At 46.3% G+C, this 27,832-nt stretch overlaps 1 protein-coding gene across 1 annotated transcript in view; it reads left to right on the top strand.

The window, feature by feature from the left end:
* Positions 1-27,832, top strand: part of SPAG17 (sperm associated antigen 17) — a 994,731-nt gene that overhangs the window by 906,833 nt on the left and 60,066 nt on the right. Inside the window, exons 42-43 of the mRNA XM_030205033.1 lie at positions 3,968-4,048; positions 10,085-10,288. Coding sequence (XP_030060893.1) covers positions 3,968-4,048; positions 10,085-10,288 — 285 coding nt within the window. The remainder of the gene's footprint in view (positions 1-3,967; positions 4,049-10,084; positions 10,289-27,832) is intronic.

The following is a 27,832-nucleotide window of genomic DNA, read 5'->3' on the forward strand; positions in this document are numbered from 1 at the left end:
ATATTTTGCACAGTACTAGGGGACATTTTCTGTTTTTGTGGTGTTGCATTGTATGCAGAGTCTGGCATCTTGGGGGTTCAGTTTAATTTTTGTCTACATAGAAAGTTTATGATTACTTATTCTATAGTGGATTAGGGTGTATCTGTGTTTGTGAAAAAGATATGGCTTTCAGTTGGCATTGACTGTGCAGGATCGACGATCTGTACTATTCTGTCTGGTTTCGTTTTACAGTAGGTGAATTGATGTTCTAGTGCTCACTGTAGTGTTTAAGAAGCTTTCCTTTTCTTTGTGTGACTTGTAGAAATTACTGCTTATGGTATGGTAGAACTGCTCTATAGGTCCTGAGTGTTTTGTATTCTCGGTATGCCTAGTACTGGATTTTGGAGGGGGGTGTTAAAAAATGACCAGCCCCGGGTGTCACCTACCCTAGGTACGCCATTGCTTTGATCGTTGTCGCTGCCTTTTCTCCCGTGGCTGATGCCAAACTATGGGGGAGGGGGAAGGGCAGGGTTGATGCCGGGCTACAGTTCCAGGCTGGAGATTTTGGGACAGTCCTGCATTTCTGACCACCCCATTGTTATGGGACTTGCAGCACTGATTTCCATGGGCAGAATCAGGCACTGCAAATCCCACACTGATTTGGGTTATAAAGTTTAAATCAGGACTGCACAAAATCTCAAGCCTGGAACTGGGTAATTTGCCATCTCTGTGATTTCTAATTTTTTGTGTTTTATTCTGCAATTTGTAAGGGGTGGTCTGTGTTCTTGGCATCTCTGCGATTTCTAATTTTTTGTCTTTTATTCTGCAGTTGGTAAGGGGTGGTCTGTGTTCTGCATATGACCGATGTAAAAGATTCTGTGTGCATGTAATTTGTGTGGGGATCTATATGAGTCTGACTTCTCTGGCTTTTTAAATGGGAATGTCAGTTTCAGAATTTACCTGTTTTATGAATACAGCTTAATCAGGCATTTGCATTTGTTACAAAGCAAAGTTTGAAGGATATGTGCCATTGACATGTTTGCCTTATAGCACACATATTTGGTCAAGTTTAAGATATGGGATAAAATCACTATAATTAAAAATGTCAGTGGTTTGTGTTAATGCAGGAGAGTTGTTGCACAGACTGTTTACTTAGAAATCCATCATCAAGTGCACTCTAAGGCATTATTAAGGAGTATCCCAAGAAACACTGCTCACACCTAGTGCCCACCATATTAGCTCTGGGCCCACCCAAAATGTCAGGTCTGGCTACGCCACTGGCCTGACCACAGCCTTGCAAACAGCATCCTTTGTCTTCGTATGAAGAAAAGGACCCAGCTTTCCAGAGAGGCTCAATGCAAGAAACTTATTGGAGCCAAGTCCGGTTCCTCTAGGTTGATATCAGCATCAAGGTTGGAGGCGTCGGCATCGATGTTGAGCATCTCGTCAGTGTCGGGAGCATCGGTAAGCATGGCTGCTGCTAGACCTGCATACACAGAGCAGTGGTGCATCGAGTGGGTCTCCACCTGTCTACAGTCCTACTGCTGTGCAGAGCCCCTGGGACCATCCATGGTCGGAACTGACCCAGAGAAGACATGAGGATTCCACAGTTCTTCAGAGGATAACTCCAGAAGCAGAGGTTACCATATCTGCCGCGGCCAGTATGGCACAGTCAGAATCATGGTTCCGTGGACTTGCTTGAGTTTCAACAAAGTTTTCCCCATTATGGCCAGATACGCATACAGAAAACCTGTCCCCCAATTGAGGAGGAAGGCATCTAATGCTAGTCTTTCATGGGCCCGAAGCATGGACCAGAACTGAGGGATGTTGTGGTTGATGTCAGTGGCAAAGAGATCCACCGAGGAGGTGCCCCACACTTGGAAGATCTAGCAGGCAATGCCCACATTGATGGGCAGATGATCGAAAGCCCTGCGCTGTTCCAAACAGCGTGGGACTTTACCTCCCCTATGATCAGAGATACTGTGGAGATTGGAGTGTTCTCCAACCCTAATCAGAATGAAGAGCCTCTTCTACATCTCAACCTCCAGTCTCTGGCTCTCACAGCTTAGATGTTGAGAGCCTAGAATTCTCTTCCTTGGGTCTTTTGGAGGGTGTCTCCCGAGTCTCGCTGGCTTCCAGGAAAGACTGTACTATTCTTTCAGGTGGAGACGGTTTGCCATCTGGTGTGGAAGCAAGGCCCTAGATCCCCTTGCTTGCCCTACACAGACCTGCTTGAATACCTTCTACACCTCTCAGAGTCTGGTCTCAAGACCAACTCCGTAAGGGTTCACCTTAGTGCAATTAGTGCTTACCATCAACATGTAGAAGGGAAGCCCATCTCTGGACAACCTCTAGTTGTTTGCTTCATGAGAGGTTTGCTTTTGTCAAAGCCCCCTGTCAGACATCCACCTGTGTCATGGGATCTCAATGTCATTCTGACCCAGCTAATGAAAGCTCCTTTGAGCCACTGAATTCATGCCATCTGAAGTACTTGACCTGGAAGATCACTTTCTTGGTGGCTGTTACTTCAGCTCGTAGTCAGCGAGCTTCAGGCCTTAGTGGTGGATGCAACTTATACTAAGTTTAATCACAACAGAGTAGTCCCCCGCACGCACCCTAAGTTCCTGCCAAAAGTAGTGTCGGAGTTCCATCTGAACCAGTCGATTGTCTTGCCAGCATTCTTTCCCTGACCTCATGCCCATCCTGGAGAAAGCAGCTTGCATACCTTGGACTGCAAGAGAGCATTGGCCTACTACATGGAGCAGACCAGGCCCTACAGACAGTCCGCCCAACTTTTTATTTCTTTTATCCCAACAGGATTTGGGTTGCCATCAGGAAATGCACCATTTCTAATTGGCTGGCAGATTGCATTTCCTTCACTTATGCCCAGGCTGGGCTGGCCCTAGAAGGTCATGTCATGGCTCACAATGTCAGAGCCATGGCTGCGTCAGTAGCCCACTTGAGGTCAGCCTCCAATGAAGAAATTTGCAAGGTTGAGGCGTGGTTTTCAGTCCACACATTCACATCACACTACTGCCTTGAGTAGGATACCCGACGCGACAGTCAGTTCGAGCAGACACTGTTGCAGAATCTGTTTGGGGTCTAGAATCCAACTGCACCCTCCTAGGCCTGTTTTATACTGTTCCAGGCTGCACTCTCATTCAGATTGTATATAGTTTCAGGTTAATCTGTGTTATGTCCTTGCCATTGCGAGGCCCAGTTGACCAGTGTTTGTGGTTTTTGGTGAGCCTGGATGCTAGGGATTCCCCACTTGTGAGAGTAGATAGGCCTGCTTGTCCTTGCAAAATGCGAAGATACTTACCTGTAGCAGGTAATGTCCAAGGACAGCAGGCCTTATATTCTCACAATCCCTCCCACCTCCCCTTGGAGTTGTCTCCTTTATTATTTTTTTCCTTTTTTGCTGTTATACTCAACTGTGACCATGTTTGTGCAATGGGCAGGAAGGCACTCGCACATGCACAGTGGAGCATATCTCATGCGCCACAAAGCTCGTCTTATGCTTGTCATAAGATCCAGACCAGGCAACTCGGCCTGCGTTACCCACTTGAGAATATAAGCCCTGCTGTCCTCGTAGAATACCTGCTACAGGTAAGTATCTACGCTTTGCCACTAACTGAGTAAATCCTGGCTTGACCCTGATTCTGCTCCTAGACTGCTGCAGCAGTCAGAAGAGATATTCAATGGCATTGCTAGGTTAAGTACCACTGAATATCTCCTCTTGAGGTACTACAAGTAAGTAACTACATTTTATTTATGCTTGCTTCAGCAGGCATAAATATACATGTGTGCCTGCCATCACTGGTTATACATATAAGTTGTGCCTTTAGAAGGGAAAGTATATTCGCACTCTTCCTTTTTAGACATTTTTTAGTTGCACACATTTATGTGATCATTCTAAAATCACCTTCTAAGAGTGTGAGGTTTAAAGAGTGTATATTCAAGAGTAACATAAGGAAATCTTTCACAGATATCGTGGTGGATACATTGAACAACCTCCCAGGGGTTGTAGTGGAAGCACAGAAAGTTACAGGATTCCCAGAAGCCCAGGGTAAGCACAGAGGAACATTATTTAAGAGAAAATGAAAATGAAGACTCTCACGAAACACCTAGCACCCGCCCCTGGGGTTAACCCTTCAGCCACCTAGAGGGTCTGTCCCCAGGCCCGCCTTCATCCAGTCACGTGCTCTATACTAGCACCATCTTCCCACCGACTGGGTCCCACTTGCCTCTGGGCTAGTCTTCCACTCTCAGGTTATTCCCTGGTGATTTCTAGGACAGTGGGCCACACTCTAGGGGTCCCATAATTCCCAGAAAGCACCCACAGACCAAGCAGACAAACACCAGGATTCCTAGACAATCCAGGACATCAGAGCTAATAAACTGAATTGATATATTATCATGAAAATTTTGAACAGTAAACGTTTGAAAAACCAGATGGAAAAAGTACAGCAAGCAATAACAGATAACCAAAACAAAGATCAACATTAAAACTATCTAACACTTGTTACTACCTTGGTACTCACAGGGCCTCAGTAAAGAGATATTTCTCTCTCTGCTCCCTGGCTGAGACTGGGGAAAATCCAGTACCTTCAGACTAGATTTGAAATCCATTGCCAGTCAGAGCCCAGGGCATCAGTTTTGAAAGTAGCTGCCCAATGGTACAACAGATTGGGTTCCCATAAACTTAAACTGGAAAAGAGAAAGTCTCTTTCTGTTCTGCAATAGCTATAAAACTCAAAACAAGCACCATCTGCTGGCCAATTAGTAGAAATACACTTCATGAAATAATACAGTTTTCAGGCTTAGAAACTCACTGTTTCGTCACAAAGATGAAGAACAAGTAGATGGTTCTGCAGTAAGACACTATAACATGGAGGGGAATTTTTGAAAAAATGTCCAAGTCAAAATTTGAACGTTTAGCTCATTATCTCAAAAAGCTCCCACCCATCTTAGAGCCATTTTCGAACAACGTCTGGGTTTCCCTTTCGTAAATGACTCTAAGTTGGATGTATTTGCGCAGAAGACCTCTAATGGAGGAGCCATTTTCCAAACTGATATGTCCAACTTAAAAACACCAAAATATTAAGCACAAGAACATTTGTCTTGCATCATTTTGAGAGAAATAGCCACATAGACATCCCTGCAGATCAGAGAAGGCAGCGTATTGGTCAGTGCACTGGTGTCATGATCTGGGGTGAGCCCTTGGGCCACAGCTGAGTTGACACTACCTAGCCAACTGGAGGACTGGCTAGGCCCTGACTGGTAGCGGGCGAGACACCTGGGCAAGGCTGTACTGAATTCAAGACTGGAGCTGGAAGGCAGGGCTGGAGCTAGACAGGGCTGGAGCAAGGCAGGAAGCAGGGCAGGAAGAAGGCTGGAACACGGAGCATGGCTAGAACAAGACACATGCAGGAACAGGAGACAAACTGGAACAAGGCTGCAACACACACTAAACAATTCTAGGAGACCTGTTGCAAAGGCTGTGGCTGGGAGACAGCAATTTCCTTAAACACTACCAAACAGGAAGTGATTATATCAGCCAGCGCGCTCTTGCAGAGCTATAAAGGAAGTGCTGGGTTTCCAGGAAGTAAACAGATACTTCTTGGCACAGAATGCTGCTGGAGACCACAGAGAACGGGTGAAGGTGGTGTCAGTTCCTCCTCCCTGAAGCCCCCTCACTGGATCTGTCGGTTCGGATCTGAGGGAATGAAGATGTTGAGAATATCTTATAAATGTAGGGACATGAATACTGATAATAGATTTCCACGTATTATCCTTCTGACATCTAGAATATCCTGAGTATCCTGTAGATTTGAAGTTGCGTGTCCCATGCAAGGTCGGGTTCCTTGACTGCTTGGGGTCCAGAGTTCTCTCCAGGGATACAATGATCTTGGAGACAGAATATTTACAGGTTCCATGTTAGGTCAGGATTCCAAGATGGAAGGCTTGTCTTGGGGTGAATCCAACTTGGGCAGGATTAGCTGAGGTTGAACAGATGTTAAGCAAGACTGAGAACAGGTGGGATCCCACCAGAGTGCCAGTCAATACGAGGTTTGTTTTTCTGCAACCAAGGCAGCCCCAAAATGACCTGATGGACAGATCTGGGAGTACATGAAACTCTATCATCTCTTGATACTGAGAACCCACCTGATGCCCTGGTAGAGGATCTCTGTAGACCAAGGAAATTGAAAGGGGTTCTCTGAGGAGATTCACAGAAATTTCACACTGGCTTATCAGCCATTCGTCCACAAAGTTCCTGGCTGCACTGGAATCAAGGAGAACTTGGACTATGTTCCATTTGTTGCCCCATAGAAGGGTGACCGGGAGAGTACAGAGGGAGGTTTGAACAGCTCAGGAAAGACCTAGGGCCATTTCCCCCACTGCTCCTAGGTCTGGAAGTGTTCCCGGTTTCCTGAGATATGCCTAGCATAATGTCCCAGGTCCGCACAGTATAGACAGAGGATTTGCACTCTCTGAGGCTTTTTCTCTTCCTCTAAATTCAAGAATGGCCTATTTGCATGGGGACTTCTTTCTCCAGGGGGGCAGGAGAAGCTGGCATCTGTGAGATCCTGCAACTGCTGCATTGGCCACGTAGAGCGGTATTTACCGTCACATTCCTTAGCCCTCTCTTGAAAGCAGATGTCCACCTTGATGCATAGGGAAACCAGGTCAGCCAAACTGGTGGGGAGATTCCATCCCGCCAGATCATCCTTAATGTGGCCTTTCAGGCCCTGCCAAAAGCCATCCTCCTGGGACTCCTGATTCCATTGCAGTTCAGAAACAAGGGTCCAGAATTGAATGATATACTGACCCATAGTTAGGACCCTTTGTCATAGACGCAGAGGTTTGGAAGCTACTGAGGAAAGATGCCCCAGCTCATCAAATACCTGCCAGAAGCATGCGAGGAAGGCAGCCAAGTTGGACAATAGTAGGTCATTCTGCTCTCACAGGGGAGAGGCCCAAGCTAGTGCTTGTCCAGAAAGGAGAGAAACAATAAAAGTAATCTTGACTTGATCTGAAGGGAAGCTATAGGGCTGTAGTTAAAAGTTCATCAAACACTGGTTGATAAATCATCGGCACGCATTGGGGTTCCCATCAAAGCACAGTAGTGCCAAGAGTTGAGGCTGAGACACCGGGTAAGCCGAAGGTGAAACCACTGGAGTAAATCCTGGAGGTGGGTTTGGACACAGAGAAGCTGTGGTTTGCATTGCTGCAAACTGAGCACAGACCCCCTGAAGGGTTTCCATAATCTGCTGAAGTTGAGTCCGTCGCTGCTGGACCTCCTGGGTGAGGTCCTGGAGACACTAGAACTGGTCCATGCAGCTGGTTAGGTCCTGAACAGAATCAGAAAGTTGCTGGAGCTGGAGGAGCTGCAAGGTGGTGACTTGCCCAAGCTCCTGGCCTTTGCAATCTGTCAAGACCTAAGGTGAGCCCTTAGGCTACAGCTGTTGACGTTACCTAGCAACCGGAGGGCTGGCTAAACCCTGACGTGGCAGGCGAGACACCTGGACAAGGCTGGACTGAAGACAGGACGAGCTGGGGCTGGAACTTGGAGTCAGGGCTGGAGCTGGAAGACAGGGCTGGAGCAAGGCAGGAAGCAGGGCGGGAACAAGGCTGGAACACAGAGCAGGGCTAGAACAAGACACAGGCAGGAACAGGAGACAAACTGGAAAAGGTTGCAACACACACTAGACAACTCTAGGGAAAGGCGCTGTCTGGGAGACAGTAACTTTCTTAAATACTACCAAACAGGAAGCGATAACATCAGCCAGTGCCCTCTTGCAGAGCTATAAAGGAAGTGCTAGATTTCCAGGAAGTAAACAGATCCTTGTTGGCACAGAATACTGTTGGAGACCACAGAGAATAGGTGAAGGGCATCACAACTGGACTTTAAAAAATGGCACACAGATACAATTCCCACCATAAATCCTTCATTTTGTATTCTGAATGAAATCTACTATACACCATTACAATCTTTCAACCTGCAGACGTCTCCTTTATTTAGGTATAGAAGGTAATTTGGTGGTTTTGGAGGTCTCACATTTCCATCACAAATGTACTAGGGGGCTCATTTTCAAATGAGAAAACCTCTAAAAAGTGGCATAGAGCAGCATTTGGACGTTTTTCTCACAAAAATATCGAAATGAGTATTTTTTAAACCTATTTTTCAGATGTTTTCCTATGCTGTTTGTCTGGAGTGCTTCCAAATCTCAAAGGGGGGTGGCTGTTAAGGGCGGGATTTGGGCATTCCTAAGACTTAGACGTTTTTCAGCCATAATGGAAAAAAACAAAACTACAACTAAGACATTTTGGGCTAGACTAGTTTTTATAATGAATAAGGCACAAAAGGTGCCCTAAATGACCACTGGAGAGAATCAGAGTTGACCCCCCCCCCCCAATACCTCCCTAGTGGTCACTAACCCCCCCTCCCACCCCCAAAAAATGTGAATAAAAATGTGACTTACCAGCCTCTATTACAGCCTCAGATGTTATAGCCAGGTCTATTAGAGCAGCATGCAGGTCTCTTGAGTAGTGTAGTGGTCAGTGCAGAGCACTGTGGAGTGGGGGACTTGGGTCCTTATCTTCCTCTACCTATCACACTTGTGGTGGAAACTGTGACCCCCTCCCAGAGTCACCAAAACCCTACTGAACCCTCATATAAGTGCCCCCTTCACCCATAAGGGCTATTGTAGTGGTGTATAGTGGGAGGCAGTAGGTTTTGTGTGGGTTTTTCGAGGGCTCAGGGGACAAGGTAAAGAATCAAAGGTGAGATATGTACCTGGGAGCATTTTTATGAAGTGCCCCCTAGGATGCCCCATTGCTCTCCTGGGATATCTGGGGGACCAGTCTGCTAAAAATGCTGGCTCCTCCTACATCCCCATGGCTTGATTTTCTCTGTTTTGCATTTATTCAGATTTTTTTTTTTTTTCAAAAATGGACCAAAAAAACAAAACGTCCAAAGCACAAAACCTTGTTCAAAACAGTATTTAAAAAAAAAAAAAAGATAGATTTTTTTTTCTTTTTGAAAATGACCTTCTTTCTTATTCAGATTTTGGACATTTTTTGCAAAACAGTATTTTTTAAAAAAATAGGCATTTTTTCGAAAATGACCTTCTTTCCTATTTGGATTTTGGACATTTTGTGTAAAACGTCCAAAGTGAGAATTAGACGTCATGTCAAAAATGCCCCTTCACATGTAGTGGGATTTGGACTTGGATCTCCTTGTTTACAGACCACTGCACTGACCTCTAGGCTACTCCTGGGAGCTGCTAGCTGCTGTGTTGGGTATGCCAGTAATACCTGATGCTGTAATAGCTCCTGTTATCTCCTTTCATTTTCAGTTCTTAGGGGGACAGCACCCATGGGGGGATTAAGGAGAGTCAAGTCTTAATTCATCCAGAGGTCAGCTGGTCATTCAGAGCATCTTTTATTTTAACTTGGACGTGATTGAAACAGGTCTAGATAAAAGCATGCTTCGTTTTAGACTTGGACATGTTTTCCTGTTCCATTATCGCTGAAAGATATCCTATTTTAGGACCTGCCTTAGGCCCATCCCGCCCCCCCCTCCAAAAAAAAAACCACGCCCACAACACACACCCTTGTTATTTGGACAATCTCAGTGGAAAACATACAAATTCTGCCTTTTTGAAAAGTGCAATTTAAATGCTTTCTGCAGATGGACGTGTTTTTGGTCATTTTGAGATGTCAATCTGATTAAATAATTACTCCATGGACTCTATATTCAGCCTCCAAATATCACCCTTATTGATGACTACAACTCCCTCGCTTCCTGGTGATACAATGTCTCTCTGCATTCCCAGCCCCAGATAACCTAGAGTACAAATCTAGGAATTAAATCAGGGACCACTACAAGGCAGCACACAATGATGTCACCCAGCTGGTCCTGTTTCTTTGTTTTTAATAAATTTATTAAAAGTAAAATTAACAAAACAAAAACATTTATCCCTAAATTGATAATATTTCCAAGTGTTATAATCATAAAAATGTACTTACACTGAACGCAACTTGCACACTGGAAAGGTCAAGATATTGCTGAGTAAGCTGTTTCTGTTTGATTCCTTAGCCAGCAGAATAATCAGTGAAGAAAAGGAAATGTATTCTGGTTATGCAGAAGAGACGGGCATCCTTATATCATCTACCAGTAACACAGAAGAGATGGCCATTCTTCTGCCATCTTCTAGTAGCACAGAAGAGAAGCCTGAATTTCTGAGATCTTCTAATCCCTCACCTGAGTCAAATGAAAATCTCAGTTGTATGTCTCAAATAGGTAATGATATGAGAATTTGACTCTCTTAGCAATATTGCTGTAGGGACTATCCCTCCACAATTTAGCCTGCAAAGGGGGGGGGGGGGGTCAATGTGTTTTAATGCGTTGATATCGCTAGCTAAATTAGGCCAAGATATTCAATGCCAGACCATGTCCAGGTAGTGGCATTGAATATCCGGGCATCACCGGCTAGGAGGTAACCACTAAGACCTATGTGGTGGCACTGACCCCCTAGTGATAATGGAAGGCTGACTCCTAGTGATAGTCTTGGAAGTATTACTGCTAGGAATCAGCTAGGGATCATCTCTGGATAAGTCTAAGGTTTGAAAGGGAGTCTTGAGGTGGGATTGTACATGTGGACAGAGCTTGGCTTTAGGAAAGGCACTTACCTGGGGGGGGTGGGGAGGTTTGGATCACATGAGGATCGGGGGAAGGGGTCTGTGAATTGGATTCAGGAGGATCAAATTGGGAAGCCATCATTACCATTTGGGGGTCCAGGTGGGGGAGTGCCATAGCTAGAACAACAAAAGATAAGACACCCTTTTGTGTGGTCCTATCTAGCTGCTTTACTATGTGGGCATTTTACTATGTGAGCACCAACACTGAGTATGGCCCATGCCTGCATACGTGCCAGCTCCTCCTTGACTCCATCCCCAGTCCACCCCTCCACTGCCTGGAATTGTGTTGTGCAGTTAACGCCAATGTTCAGCGTTAAGTGCCACTACATATTGGCGCCTGGCTCACTGAGTGGGATTTAGGCAGGCAGAAATCTCTCCTGACTGATTAAATTGCTCTGAATATTGACCCCTATATTTCCATTTCATTTAATTTTTCTATATCACTCCACCAGAAAACAACTGCTCCATGTGGTTTATACTTTACAATTAAAAAGATATAGTCATCAAAAATATATAAAACAAGTTAAAAAGAAATATAAAACCCTTTAATGCAGAGACTAAGATAAAAACGTACTCTTCATCATTATGCTAAAAATGTAAAAAGTGATACAGAAAATTCTAAAACATTATACACCACAAACAATAATACAGATCTTAGACCCATCCACCATTCCTTTAAAAAAGTCATCTCCTTATCAACCCTATTTCCCTTCCAGCTCTGATTATTTGTGTTCCATGCAAGTATTTGTTCATTTACTCAATTAGAGTTCCTTTTACTAAACTGTGGTAATTAGTGATCTTAAAGCGCCCTTATGCAGATTTGTTTGCACACACGAAGGACATTTTTACCTCAGCCGGAAAATGGCTGATTTCCCACTTTTTCTATTCATGACCATGTGCTAATGTTGTCATTAGTGCATGGCCATTAAAAAGAATTACTGTAGGAGCATTTACTGACACCTATTTTGCATGTGGTAAGGGTTCATGTGGTAATCCTCCACTAACGAGTTATTGTGTAGTAATGCAGTCATGCTAATTAATTAGTGCAAGAGTGTGTACTCTCCACCCCCTAGACATGCCCCCTCCAACAAAAATTTTTAAATTCTTTTTTAGCACCAGCAACACATGTAGATTTGGAAATTACTGCAGGGTGTCTGAGCATGCCCCACAGTAAACCATTTTTTTATATGCTTTATTTATTTTTTCAAAATTTACAAGATCTCACTTATAAATGGTAATACAGCCATAAATTTACAAACTACAGTGTTTATCAATAAAATAAAAATTATATAGATTCAAAAGGCAAATTAAACAAGCATAATAATACAACAATTGCTTCCTTAGACCATCATTCTTAGTGGGGGAGGGGAAAGAAAAAAAGAGGAGACTTAAATAATAGAATCAAATAAAAAGGAGAAAATGGCCTGGCTCTATACCCCCAACTATCACAGTAAACCATTTTAAGTTGCAGTAAGCGTGTGCTAGTGCTTACCGCAGCTTAGGAAAATAACCCCTTATTCTTTTAGCAGATTGGTTTCCTATTCAATTTCAAATTTAGGTGCAATGGAATTGTATTTACAAATTTTGATGTGGTGAATAGAAAATTAATTTTTACATTTAAATAATTTATATTACACTTTAGATAGCTATTTGTTTATTTAATTATAATGTGTTGTATTCACTTGAGGGCCTTTGGTTGCAATGCAAAGAACAGCAGGGGATTTATGCCCTCTCATTCTAGACCAGGCTTGTCCAGCCTATGGCCCACAGGCCAGAATCCAGCCCACCAAGTGCTTTTCTGGCCCTGGAAACTTGGCAAGTCTTTTGATGCTTACAGCAGGATTCCTGCTTCCTCACCATTACTCGGCTCTCTGTAAGTTTGAGCTATGTGGTACTGGAAGTTCGATTTGGTCTTGCAGTTTCAAGTATCGCGAGACTTCAGACTAGAGAGCTGCACGGCTTCCCGCGGGGACGGAGGCAGTTCCTGCGGGGTTCCCACGGGGATGGAAGCAGTTCTGCGGGATTCCCGCGGGGACGGAGGCAGTTCCTGCGGGGTTCCCGCGGGGATGGAACCAGTTCTGTGGGCTTCCCGTGGAAGTGTAAGCTGCACCTGCACCAGCCTCTCATCTACCGAATACCAATTTATTTGAGTGCTGTCTCCTCCTCCTCTTCTTCCTTGCTTTAACAGCATAAATGTGGAAAGTCTTCCATTAAGGAGGTGGTAGAGTCACAAATGATGACGGAATTCAAAAAGGCGTGGGATGAACACAGAGGATCTCTAATTAGAAAATGGAAGTTATATAAAAGCTAACCTTAAATGGCTGCATGTGTGTGGATATGTCAAGTGACACTTAGATGGCGACTCTGGCTGTGATGAACTAGAGCTGATACCTGACAGACTTGTATGTTCTGTGTCTCATACATGGCAATCTGGTGTAGGATGGGCTGGAAAGGGCTTAGACAGCAACTTCAGTGGCTGGAACATGAGGACAGTGCTGGACAGACTTTTACGGTCTGTGTCCCACAAATGAGAACATGAATAGGCTGGAGTGGGCTTCGATGGCAACTCCAGCAGTTGGAACATAAGGATGGGGCCAGATAGACTCCTGTGGTCTTTGTTCTAGAAACACGAAAGAAAGACCATTATCAAGTATATAATATCACACTCGTTGATTTAATGATGAATTGATCATGAGTGTGACTATTGGGCAGAGTGGATGGACCATTCAGGTCTATTTGCTGTCACTTACTATGTTACTATTAATCCTCTTTGCTCCCAGGCTGGTGCACAGACCTCAGCTCTGACACAGGCACGAGAATCAGATGTCACCTGACCTACTGGCGCGTGCATGTGGCAGCCTCTCAGCACACACTGCCAGTGAATCAGAGACAAATCTTACATGTGGGCACCAGAGTGTTCCAAGTTCCAACTTCCATTCCTTCCTTGCCTACAGTGCTGTGGCTCAAATCCAGAAAGGGAGCTGACTGGAACTTTCTTTTATGTACTATTAAATTCTTACGGGGATGGGTTAAATTCTTACGGGGATGGGTGGGGATGGGTTAAATTCTTGCGGGGACGGGTGGGGACGGGTTGGGATGGTTTAAATTTTTGCGGGGATGGGTGGGGATGGGTAAGATTCCAGCGGGGATGGGTGGGGACGGGTAAGATTCCAGCACGGACGGGCGGGGATGGGTAGGATTTCTGTCCCCGTGCAACTCTCTACTTCAGACTGTGAGATCAACCTGAACTTTCAACATCATGCAGCTCAAGTTTGCAGAGAGCCGTATCGCAGTGGGGAAGCAGGAATCCTGCTGCTTCTTCTGCAGCTGAAGCCGGGTGAGGGGAAAGAGACTGGGTGAAGACTTGAGGGGGGGGGGGGATACCTGAGAGAGAGAGAGACTGGATGAAGGCTGGGGAGGGGAGACAACGCACCTTTGTATTTTATCACTATTTCGCAAAACCTGTGGCAAAATAAGATGGTGTATGTTTGGCAATCCGAATGTTACAAATATTAAATGTGTCCCCTGATAGAAAAAGGTTGGACAAGCTTGGTCTAGACATTTTCTCTGAGGATAAGCAGGTTCAATAGCCCTAATATGAGTGATATCACCAACAGAGTCTGTGTCAGAAAACTTTGGACCCAATAGTCATTTGGCGGCACCACCGCCATTATACCCAGAAATTCATTGTTGAGTCATGTTCAGGCTTCGACATTGAACTTCCAGGTATACAGAGCTGGTGAAAACTTAGCCGGTTACGTCCAATATTTGGCACTTAACAGGCTATGAAGATCCGCATAAAGATAGGACTGCATTTTATTTTTTATTTATCAATTCTTTATTGTCATTTTCAAGAATTTACAAAACATTATTTCTTGAATGGGAAAAACAGTTTAGGAAAAAAAACTTCAATGAAAGAGATCTATTTAACATTAACTGCCTTATTTTTGAAAGAGAAAGACGCCCATATTTCGACCCAAATCGGGAGATGGGTGTCTTTCTCCCTTGGGCGCCCAAATCGGTATAATCGAATGCCCATTTTGGGCGTCTTCAACTGCAATCTGTTGCGGAAACGGACAAAGTTGACGGGGGCGTGTTGGAGGTGTGGTGAAGGCGGGACTGGGGCGTATTTATCGGCCGAGGAGAGATGGGCGTCCTCGGCCGATAATCGAAAAAAGAAAGGTGTTTTTAACACGAATTTGGGTCACTTTTTTTGGACCCTTTTTTTTCACGAACAAGTCCCCAAAAAGTGCCCTAAATGACCAGATGACCACTGGAGGAAATCGGGGATGACCACCCTTGACTCCCCCAGTGGTCACTAACCCCCTCCCACCCAAAAAAAAACAACTTTAAAAACTTTTTTTTTCCAGCCTGTATGCCAGCCTCAAATGTCATACCCAGCTCCATCACAGCAGTATGCAGGTCCCTGGAGCAGTTTTAGTGGGTGCATGCACTTCAGGCAGGCAGACCAAGGCCCATCCCCCCCCCCCCCGCACCTGTTACACTTGTGGTGGTAAATGGGAGCCCTCTAAACCGCCCCCAAAACCCACTGTACCCACATCTAGGTGCCCCCCTTCAGCCATAAGTAATGGTGTAGAGTTGTGGGCAGTGGGTTTTGGGGGGATTTGGGGGCTCAGCGCCCAAGGGAATGGAGCTATGGACTTCAGAGGTAGTTAACTTTTTTTTAATTGTTACAAGTGCCCCTAGGGTGCCCGGTTGGTGTCCTGGCATGTGAGGGGGACCAGTGCACTACGAATCCTGGCCCCTTCCACGACCCAATGCCTTGGATTTGTTCGTTTTTGAGCTAGACGCCTTCAGTTTCCATTATCACTGAAAAACGAAACCGCCCAGCTCAAATCCGCACAAATCCGATGCATTTGGCTGGCACAAACCGTATTATCGGAAAAAAGATGGACGCTCATTTTTTCCGAAAATATGGTTTGTCCCGCCCCTTCACATACCCATTCTCAGAGATAGACGCCCATGGAGATGGGCGTTCGCATTCGATTATGCCCCTCCAAGTCAACAAGCAAATATTTATAAACTTGTATTAGATCACCACAATTGAGAGGTAGGAGCCGTTACAACTCAGGAGATGAGATTCATTTTAAATATTTTAGGTAATGCTTAGCAGTATATCCACTTAATTTAATATCTAAATCTTAAACCCTTAACTCGAGGTCATTCAAAGCTGCGTGCTCCCAACATGCATTATACTACTTTTTTCTGATCAATAAATTGCTTTAAATGTTCAGCAACAAAGAAAACATATTTAACTCCTAAATATTTTATATTACATTTACAAGGATAATTCAAATTGAATGAAGCTCCCAGAGCCAATGTTGCAGTTCGTAAAGCGAGAAAATATTTTCTTCTTGTTTGAGTTTGCTTGGTTACATCTGGGAAAACCCAGATCTTCCCACCATAAAATGGAAGTTGTATGTTTTTCAAAGCCATTTTTCTTACGGATTCCAGATCTTGTTGGAAAATAAACGACACCAACAATGTTTGTCTCTCCGTGGTTGCGGATAAAGAAGTTTCAAGCAACACTGTTACATTTAAATCCCCTTGTGGGGGATTTTGTAAACCTTCTTTAGATACTTTTGTTGGTAAATAATAAATTTTATTCTAAGGTGATATATTTTCCAGAGAAAATTTTAAGTTCTCAATCAGATATCTTTTAAATATCTCCAACGGAGTATATATTGGAGTCCGTGGAAAATTTAAGAAACGAAGAGTCAATCTCCTATTATAATTTTCAAAGTATTCCAACTTATTATGTATCATTGTATTGTCTTTAATCAATCTTACAGAAGTTTCTTTCAGTTTAAGATTTTCTTCAGACAAATAATTGATCTTTGCAGAGACTTCATTTTTCATTGAAGTAAATTCTAATGAAAGATTTTGAACATTACTCACTAGTGTTTCAATCTTGCTTGTTGAGAGCATCACAGCTTGAAGAGTCTCCCAAATGGCCTCGAGAGTAACCGTCGCTGAGGAGGCCTTAGATATCTTAGGCCTCACTGCCAAAACAGGACTACTCTGATTCTCCGTTGTAAAGAGAGCCTCAGCTGTTAATCCATCGTCGGGTCCCAGACAGATCGCCCCTCCTCCGTCTCTGCGGGTTAGGGCTTCCACCTCGGCATAATTTCTAGCCGGTTGCGGCGGTGGGAAGAGCGTCGGAGGGGACAACGACATGTCCTGTCCCAAGAGCTCGGCTTCTCCTTGTGCCGCTAGCTCAACGGGAACTCCGACCGCCATAGGAGTGGATCTCTCGAGAAAGCTCTCCAGGGTCTGCTGGGTAGATGTTAGTGTCGGAGCCGGCTGGGTCCCGGTTTGAACGGAACCTTTTCGTTTCGTATGAGGCATTACCAAAGCTAGAAGCAAGAAAATCAGTAAGAAAAACGAAGGAAAAGGATAAACCCAGTGACCTCTGGAGAGTCAATCACGAAGCACTGTTAGTGCCGCCATCTTACTCCCCCCCCCCCCCCCCCCCAAGGCTCAGGACTGCATTTTAACAAGTTCTCAGTCTTTCATGTTGCTTTCAACGGTAATGATGTTTCCCACATCAGTATCATCACATGAGTCAATCTCAGTTCTACTTTTTTCTTCTGGAGTCCATAGGACATCTAGCATGTTTCCACGGTCACCTACAGATAATCAGGTACCATGTACCATGTGAACAAGCAGAGAAAAGCAGGTTCATACTTCCTGTGTTGGGAAACCATCAGAATGTGAAACTGGGCCATACTACACAGCTAACTTTTTTTCTGCCAGTTTTGTTAAGTTCCATGGGTTCACACCTTAGTCTTTGCTCCATTTTTCACTTACAAACCCCCTAGATAGGTTTTTATTTTATTTATTTTATAGCAGCATTTATATCCCACATTCTTCAAACATGTTTGGTTCGATGAGGCTTATAATAGTAGTGGAGGTAATGAAATTGCATTTTGATAGTAGAGACATTTCATCCTTTAGATTGTAAGCTCGTCTGAGCAGGGACTGTCCTTCTTTGTTAAACTGTACAGCGCTGCGTAACCCTAGTAACGCTCTAGAAATTTTAAGTAGTAGTAAGTAGTAGTAGTAGTAGTAGTAGAGTGGAGGTAGAGAATTACATTTTAATAGTAAGGATAGGGGTATAGAAAATAGAGAGGGGAGGGGACACGGTCAGAGGGGAAGTTATGGGGAGGGGGATACTTCTTTCTATTGTGTTGTCAAGTTTTCCTTAATTTTTGACACAGCAGCAGTCTTCACTGTAACCAGTGCATAGAGGGAATTGATTGTTTTTCTCACATTGAGACATGGGGGGAGCATTTTCGATATGATGTCTAAATCCTATTTTGGATATTTTGCTAAAAATGTCCAAAAATCAAGTGACGAACGTATCGATTTTCAAACCTGAAAAAGTCTATCTTTTTGTTTCAAAAATGTCCATTTCCTAGATGTTTTGTGCTCAGTGCATTTTTCTTTTGTGACCATTTTCGGAAAAAAAAATGTTGAAGGGAAAAACGCACAAAAACAAGCCATTGGGACCTATGGGAGGGGACCAGCATTCTTAGTAGACTGGCCATGCAGACATCTCAGTAGAGCAGTGGAGCACCCTAAGGGGTGCTGCAGTGGACTTCACATAAAAAGCCCCAGGTACACATCTCACCATTACCCCCTTATATTGTATGGAGAGCCCTCCAAAACCCACCAAAAACCTACTTTACCCAACTATACACCACTACAATAGCCCTATGTCTGCAGGTGTCACCTATATGTGGGTACTGTAGGTTTTTGGTGGGTTTGGAGGGCTCACACTTTCCACAACAAGTGTAACAGTTAGAGTGGGATATGAGCCTGGGTTCCCTTCTCTACAGTGCACTGCACTGACCACTAGGCTACTCCAGGGGCCTTCTTGTTGCTTTAATAGGATTGGCCATAACATCTGAAGCTGTCATAGAGGCTGGTATGTACTCTTTCTTTTACATCTTTGGAGGAGTAAGAGGGGGTCATGCCTTAATCCCTCCAGTGGTTATCTGGTCATTTAGGGCACCTTTTTGTGACTTAGTAATGATTGAACCAGGTCTAGACCAAAATGTCTAGCTTTTAGACTTGGAAATTTTTGCTTTATTCCATTATGACAGAAAAGCATCCATGTTCTGGGAATGTCCAAATCCCACCCCCGACAAGCCCCATTGTGATTTGGATGCACTGCAGACAAACTGTGTAGAAAAACGTCTTAAAAATGGGTATTGAAAATAGCAATTTGGACGTTTTGTAAAAAAAAAAAAAATCCATCTGCCACTTTGTGCTGCTTTTTAGACGTTGTTCTGTTTCGAAAATGAGCCCTTTGATATCACTGCAGCTATATATTCCAAAAATAGAGGCTGGCAGTGATTTCAAGAAAGTGTGGGTGATACACAAGATACAGATACACCATTATTTGTGCTTATCATATCTCAGGCTAGAATCTAGTAGTACCACCTATCAAAAGATCTTTGTGGCTGGCACTAAGACCACACAGAACATCCACTACAGGTATGCAACTGTGTTTTCTCCAAGGACAGCAAGAATTGCTATAGCTGTCACACTGCTGTTATTTCCCCATCTAAGAAGTTATACTTGACTGCTCTTCTACTCTGCATCCCAAACCTTGCAGAGAAAGAGGTTTGTTGAAGTTTATCTAAGTTCTGAAGCACTGCTTGTCCAAAATCACTGTCCAAATAGGATGATAGGTCAAGACAGTCTTGTTTGATGAAAATATGTATATTGAGCAGGTAGCTGCTTTGCAAATGTCCTCAGTCAAGGATCATTAGAGCTGTGTTTTTATTGTTGCCAGTGCTCTAAGTTGGCTAGCAATGAGTTTCCCTGATGAACATGTTTGTTTCTTGGTAGCTAAAGGCTATGCAGTCTGAATCCATGAAGACAATGTTCTTTCCTTGACTGCAGTATTTTTCTTGTTCAGGTCAAAGAAAAGGAAAAGTTGAGAAGGTCTGTTGTTGGAAGCTGTTTTACATAAATATATTTTAAGTACTCTTCTAAAGTCTAACATGTGAAGTCATTGCTCATAGTCATTAGCTTGAAGTAGTGGATAAAAAAAACTGGTATGATTATTGGTTGATTGATATGTAAATTTGAGACTACTTTTGAAAGATACTATGGATGAATTTTATGAAGAACCTTATTATCCAGGATCTGTGTGTATGGACAACAATGAACTAGCACATGGAGCTCACTAATTCAGAGAGCTGTGTTTATAGCCATTAAATATAAAGTTTCCGAGTGAGAACCTTTGGTGCAGCCATTACTTAACAGTTCAAAAGAAGGCTCCGTTAATTGGTTTGGTACTAAATTTAGATCCCAAGCCAGAATTGGTCTTTGTATAGGGGATTTTAAGTTTAGCAGACTGTTCATAAATCTTTTCAAAAGAGGTTGGTTAGAGATTGACTTCTTTCCTGTTGAGACATGATATGCTGCTATTGCACTCAGATGCACTCTTACTGAAGATGTGCTGAGACCAGAATTTGAAATATGGAGATGTTATTGGAAAATGATGGACAGAGCAATAAAATAGGTCCTCTTTATGTTCTCTACAGCGTTTGAAACTTTTCCATTTAAAATTATATATCTTCTGTATGTTTTTATTATTTTTATGATTACATATGTTATTTTGTAGAGGCAATCAAAACCTCTCTTAATTTAGTTGAGACGTGTATTTGGTCTATCAGACAGCTTTCAGCATCCACGCTGATAGCCCTAGAGAGCAAAGATTGGGATGAACTAGAGTCATGGAGCTATTAAATGGCTTTATCATATCTCCCTCTCCCACCTTTCTTCTAATGGACACATATTGAGATTTTTAAGTCTGTTTCCATATACTTTATGAGAAAGACCACTGACCATTTTAGTAGCCACTTTCTGGACTGACTCCATCCTGTTTATATCTTTTTGAAGGTGAGGTCTCCAGAATAGTACACAGTACTCTAAAAGAAGGTTTATACAGAGGCATTATCACCTCCTTTTTACTATTGGCTATCCCTCTCCCTATGCGCCCAAGCATCCTTCTGGCCTTTGCTTTCTATTTGTTTGGCCAGCTTAAGATCATAACATATTATCACCCCTACTCGTGCACAGAAGTACTTCACCCCCTGTGTTAGGCGGTGAGAGTCAGATATGTACAGACAGGGAGAGGGATCTTGGGGTGATAGTATCTGAGGATCTGAAGGCGATAAAACAGTGTGACAAGGCAGTGACCATAGCCAGAAGGTTGCTAGGCTGTATAGAGAGAGATGTGACCAGCAGAAGAAAGGAGGTGTTGATGCCCCTGTACAAGTCGTTGGTGAGGCCCCACTTGAAGTATTGTGTTCAGTTTTGGAGGCCGTATCTTGCTAAGGATGTAAAAAGAATTGAAGCGGTGCAAACACATCTACAAAAATGGTATGGGATTTGCATTACAAGACGTATGAGGAGAGACTTGCTGACCTGAACATGTATACCCTGGAGGAAAGGAGAAACAGGGGTGATACGATACAGACGTTCCAATATTTGAAAGGTATTAATCCGCAAACAAACTTTTTCCAGAGACGGGAAGGTGGTAGGACATGAAATCAGGTTGAAAGGGGGCAGACTCAAGAAAAATGTCAGGAAGTATTTTTTCACAGAGAGAGTGGTGGATACTTGGAAAATTCGTTTATTAATGGAAACGGAAAACCAAATACATAAAAGCTAAAAGGTACATAAAAACCCCTCAATCCCCTATTTACAAAGACAGACCAAACCCCCTACCCCCCCAACACAGTCAAATAAATTCAAACAAATTCAAGGTGGCTTCAATCGCACATGTTTCCACCATTTGCAAAATGTACCCCTCCCTACTTCTACCCGCTCCCAACGTGCCACTTCCCACACAGCTCCAACAATATCCCAGCTAACCCGTTCTACTGACCTGAACTCCTGGCGCAGGGAGACTCCGCACCGTGCCATCCAAAGATAGAAACGGACAATGACCGAGATCAAGAACTCCGTCCCTGGGTCCAAGCCCCCCGACCCCTGCCCCCGCCCATACACCCAATCCGCATAAGAGTAGGTGCAAAAGCTGGGGATATGAAGCAGGGAGGCCACACGTTTACACACCAGAATCGAAAATGGACATTCCCTAAGGAAATGATCCATCGTCTCAGTACAACCAACACATTCCCCCCTTGGGCAATCACGATCTTGTACGTTCCTATAATTCAAGTTTGCTCTCACATACAGTTTCCCGTGTAGGGACAACCAGGCAATGTCACGATATTTGTGTGGAATCCGCTTTGATGCCACAAACTGCAAGCCTTGTTGCAGAACTGGCTCTGGAGCGTCCCGAAGTGCCAAAGGAGAGGAGAATCGCTGCATCCGCACTCTCTCTACCCATACCTCCCTCCTTCCCTCTTTAACCTCCTCCACTGTAATCCCCCACAACCGCACCAGTTTAGTCAATGTCCAGTAATACCCAACGCTTCCTGGGAAACCCCTCCGTCGGCCCACCACTTTCCCCCCTTCCAACCACGGACCCCAAAACTCCTCCCACCACTGCACAACACTACACGCCCATCCCGGAGCATCTCGCCCCACCGCCTTCCCCAAATTAAACTGGATAAAGAAAGAACTGAACGTAAGAACCGGATTAACCATCCCAACCCCCCCCCTTTCCCCGTGGCAGATATGTGATATTCCTCTTTACAGGGTTCATTCGGTTCCCCCAGAGTAACTGAAAAAAAACACTATAAAGCCCTGTATAACAACATTCCGGCAACAAACAAATATAGCTAAGAAACAAAAACATGGGTACCACCTGCATTTTCAGTAATCTCACCCGGTCAGTCATCGACATCCTCCACCCTTTCCACCTCTCTACCTTAGCCTTGGCCTCCAAAATCTTACGTTCCCAGTTCCACTGTCCATAATCCCCCCCCCCCAAAGTAAACCCCTAGAACCCGCATCATTTCCACCCCTGGTGGAAACCCTCCCCCTAACTCAAAACGAGCCCCTTCCGGACCTACCCACAAGGAAGTACACTTTTGCAGGTTAATCCTGGATCCTGTCGCCCGAGAGTACTCCGCAATCTTCCTGTGCAAAACTTCCCCTTCCCCTTGATCCGCCACCCAAACTGTTATGTCATCTGCATATGCCACCACACGCAGAGACACCCCCGTACACACTTCTATCCCTCTAAGCCCATCCACCCCCCCACACTCTAACCGGCGCACCAGGGGATCAATCGCGAAAGTGTACAGCAGGGGGCTCAACGGGCACCCCTGTCGCACCCCAGCCGTGATGTCAAATTCCCTTCCTTTCCACCCATTAACTAATGGAAAGCAGCGAACACCGATGTACAACAACTGGAGCTGCTCAACCCAAGCCCTCGGAAAACCATAGTACCGCAAACTCTCCCAAAGAACCCTCCACTGCACCCGGTCGAAGGCCTTATCCTGGTCCAAGGCCACTACTAGACGACCCTCCTCCCCCCCCCCCCGGCTCCGCTCCACCCCCTCCCGAACCCAGGCCACTGCTGCCAACACCCCCCTCCCTGGGACCCCACACCCCTGAGACACCACCAACTCCCTCCCTGCCACCTGCCGCATACGTGCCAACAACATGTGAGCAAAGATCTTACGGTCACTGTTCAATAAGGCAATGGGCCTCCAATTTACTATGTCTCGAGCATCTTTCCCCTTACTGAGAAGAACCAAGGCCGATTTCCCAAAGGACTCTGGCAGAGAACCTCCCTTCCGGGCCTCCTCCCATACCTCCAACAAGATAGGTGCCAACTGAACTTTAAATCGTTGATAGAACTCAGCCGGGAGACCGTCGGGCCCCGGTGCCGTCTTGCGCCGCAGAGCCTCAATGGCCGCCTCCACCTCCCTGACTGTCCAAGGCTGCAGCAAGGCCTGAAGATGGGGCCCCCCCTGTCCCACCCCCGGAGTCCCTTCCACATACCTCCGTATGTCTTCCTCATCCAAATGTAGATCGGAGAAGAAATGTCCAAAATGCTCCCCTACCACCCGCAAAATCCCTTCCCTCGAATCCTGAACAACCCCGTCCCTGTCCATTAACCCTTCCATAACCCTACGTTCCCTTCTTTCCTTACAGCACTCAAACGGGTCCGGACTCAATAATTTGCCAAAATCCCTCTCATAAACTAATGAGGAGTACCGATCATACTGAACTCGCTCAATTTCCACCTGTATAGCCTCTATATCCTCCCTCTTCCCCCCCCTGGAAATTAAATTATCCCTCCTCTTTTTTAATGCTATTCCCAACCGTGTCGCCTCCCTCCCCTCCTGCCTTGCCTGTCTAAGAAAAAACCCCTTCGTGCGTTGTTTCACCGCTTCCCACCACCTCCCTACCGAGGGGAAGATGCCTAAGATAGTCTGCTGATCCTCCAAAAACTCCACATACTCTCTATGCACCTCCCCCTCCTTTAACCATTTCAAATTTAATCTCCACAACCCCTTTCCTGGCCTATGGACCCCCGACCCCCCTACTTCTATCCGCACCGCCCTGTGGTCCGAAAATTCTACCACCACTAACTCGGGTGCCTGTACGCAGGTCCCTCTCCTAACCAAAAACCGGTCGATCCGACTTCTACAATTCCCTCTAAAAAAAGTAAAACCCCCTTGCCCACCCCCGTGCTCCAAGTAGACATCCACTAACCCTGCCCCCCTCATTATCCCCACTAAACGAACTCCGTCATACCTCACCTGTGCACACCTGCCCCCACTGTCCTCCTTCCTCAGAATCGTGTTAAAATCGCCCCCCCCACACTAACTGACGTGAAGAATACAAATAGGGTTTGATTTTCCCAAATAACTGTGACCTCCCCTTCTTAGTTTGTGGCCCATACACATTTATCACCCTTAACGCCACCCCGTGCAACACAACATCCACCACCAAACACCTCCCTACCCCTAACTCCACCACCCGTTGAATCACCGCTTTGTGAGATTTAAACAAAATTCCCACCCCCCCATACTTCTCCCCTGCCAACCCCCACACAGAGGGTCCCCATCTCCAAGCCTGCTTTGCTCTTCTCACATCGGCCAAAGACTGCAGCCTGGTCTCCTGCAGGAGAAAACAATCAGCCGACATGGAGGAAAGGCCCTCAAAGGCCAGACACCTCGCCCTTGTGGAGGCAATACTTGCCACGTTCAGCGTGATGAACGCCAACAAGGAACCTGCCATCATTATCAATTAGAAAACCGCCTCCCCTGGCCCTGCCTCCCCATCCTTCCTTCTCTCTGCCCCAGACCTCCCTTTGAAGGCCCGGCTTCTTCCTCCACCTCTTCCTCCGCCCAGTCCCGAACCCCAAACTCAAAGGTCCCCCCCTTCCATCCTTCCCTGGTCCTTGCTTTCTTCCTCCCCTTCTTCTTCCTCTCCTCCCCCCCCCCTCCCCCTTCACCGGAAAAACCCCGGTCTCTCCCCCTTTCCCCCACCCCCTCCCCCCCCACCCCACCCTCCATCCCCCCTCCCTCCCCTCCACCTTCCTCCCCCCTCTCTACCCCCTGCTCCCCCTGAACCTTACCTAATTTCCTCTTCTCCCCTTCTCCCCCACCTACCTCTGCTCTCCCTCCCTCCTCCTGCACGTCCATACCATCTCCTATCTCCAACCTCCCCATCCTCCCCCTTCCCCTCCTTGTACCCTTCCCGCCCCCCTCTGTCCCTATCTCCCCCTCTTCACCTACCCCCTGCCATGCCTCACTGTCCTCTCTTCCATTCTCCTCTCCATACTCTTCCCCCCGTCCCTCATCTTCGAGGACCCGAAATCTATTCTCCACCGCTATTCCCTGCCCTAACTTCCTTCCAGCCTCCACCAGAAGTCCCCCCCCTTCCTCTTCCTAGAGACTCGCGTCCACCCTTCCCCCTCCCCTCCTTGCCTCTTCTCACCCTTCCAAGCGTTTGCCCCCTGCTCCCCCAACTCTTCCTCTACCCTCCGCCCCCGTCCAATCACTTCTACTGCCCGCCCCAAACCTCCACCCCTCCCCCCAGCACGATCTCCCCTTTCATCACCCTCCCCTCCCCCTTCCTCCCCCTCCCCCCCCCCCCCCCCATTATGAAAGGCTTGCGGGCAAGCCCGAAAGGCGTGCCCCAGATCCCCGCACAAATTACACCGGATGGAGGTACAATGTTCTGCCACGTGCTCCCTCGCCCCACACTTTGCACACTGAACCACTGGGCACGACATACTATAATGCCGGAAGGAACCACACTTAAAACATTGCCTAGGCTGTCCCTTATAAAAACACAAGATCCGATCTCTTCCGATGAAAGCCGCTGAAGGAATGTGTTGGGTGACATGCCCCACCTGGTATAACCTCACCGTCGCCCCCCACCCCCCTGCCCATACCCTACTAGGGTCTGGAAGCTTGACCAGAGGAGTCCTTAACTCTGCATACCTCTGCAGCCAGTAGGTCAAATCCGCCCCCGAGATTGACTCATTCCGCACTAACAGAGTCACCTGCACCAGGTCAGGTTTACTAATAGGCACAACTCGAAAATTTCTCCAGTCCCCCCCCCCTTTAACCTCCCCGTATTTCTCCCAAAAAATCTCCATTCCCCGTTGGGTCAAAAAACTGACATCATACTCTGGAATGTTCGCCGGGTGAATGCAAGCATACAGATCTTCCGGGAGAAATCCTAACCCTAGAACCATTTTTAACACCACATCCCTACTTGGCATCCCCCCCTCCCCCACCCACCTCAATTGAACCACATTCCGGCGTTTGGTAACAGACCCCCCAGACCACCCCTCACCCACCCCCTGTCCCCCCCTTCGCTGCCCAAATCCCCCCCTACCACTCCCCATACCAACCACCGCGGCAAAAGAAGGAGCCCCCCGCCCCCCCCCCCCACCCTTGGCGCTCGAGGCTTCCTGCCCTGCACACACCAAACCCCCCTTTACAAAACCCTTCTGGCCCCCTCCATCCCCTTCCTTGCTCCTATTATCCCCCCCTCCCTTCCCCCCTTCTCCAACCTGAACCTTATCCCCCGGAGCCCCCACACCTGCTAACCTATTCCCCTCAACAGGAGGAGACATGTCAATCACATCCCCTCCATTCCGCAATCCCTGCCCCCCTCCCCCTTCCTGCACACCAAGCCTCCCCCCATCGTCCTTGCCCAAACATGGAACAGAGTCAACAGTCGGACACAAACCCTCACAGTTCAACACTCCCCCCACTTGAGTCACAGCAATGTCAGGAAAAGTGTTCAGCAACTTATCTGCCGTCTGTTGTAAAGCTGGCTCAGCATGCCGCTCCTCAGCCGACAGGTCCTGCGCGAGACGAACAGGGAGTTCCGTTTCAGTCAGTTCCTTCTTCTGATCCAAATTCCCTGTTGCCTGCCTGCCAACGACCAGCAAGTTTCGTCCTTCTCCTGCTGCCTGCTTGACCAGAGTCTCCTGGTGCTCCGTGTCAGGTGGGTGGGGCCTCTCCAATCCAGCAATCGCCGCCACTCGCCCCTCTGTACCGTCTGAAATGCCACCATCCAGTAATGAACTGCCAGCCTTTCCCGGTGCCTCTGGAAACCATTCTCTGCCGGGGACAGCGCATCCACCACCCGACTCACTGTTTGCCAGCTCTCCCTCCAGAAGACTGCCGTTGTGCACCCCGGACGCTGCGCGGGGGCAGGGCTTCTCCAAACATAGAGGCAGAGATGTAGCTGCAGATAAAGACACCTGCTTCTGCTGCAATCCTTCCGGCTCTGCTTCCGCTGCTGCAATCTTTCTTTCTGGAGGTTCTAATATTGGTAAGTCACCATCTCCTTCACTGGACACCTCTGCCACTACTTCTGTAGAAAAAAGCCGACAGCCTGAAGCTCCCTCCTCTGTCTCCACAATCTGGAAGGTCTTAACCAGCTTTTTAATTACTTTCTCTTCTCCAACAGGTGCAGGCACCAACCCTGCCCCCGAACCACATCCTGCTGCTGCCTCCCTGCAGTCTGCCTGCTTAGTAAGTCCCCTGGACTGAGTTGCCAGGTTTTTCATAAATGCTAAAGTGGATGTACTAGCAGAGTCTGGCAAGTCTTCTGGTTTAGACAAATCCTGAGACAAGGCCCTGGGAACTGCAGACTCTTGCTGGGACACAGTTCTCCCTTGACCTGAAGACTGTGACCTTAAAGCCATACGTTC

This window comes from Microcaecilia unicolor, chromosome 5 (assembly GCF_901765095.1).
Source record: "Microcaecilia unicolor chromosome 5, aMicUni1.1, whole genome shotgun sequence".
NCBI lineage: Eukaryota > Metazoa > Chordata > Amphibia > Gymnophiona > Siphonopidae > Microcaecilia > Microcaecilia unicolor.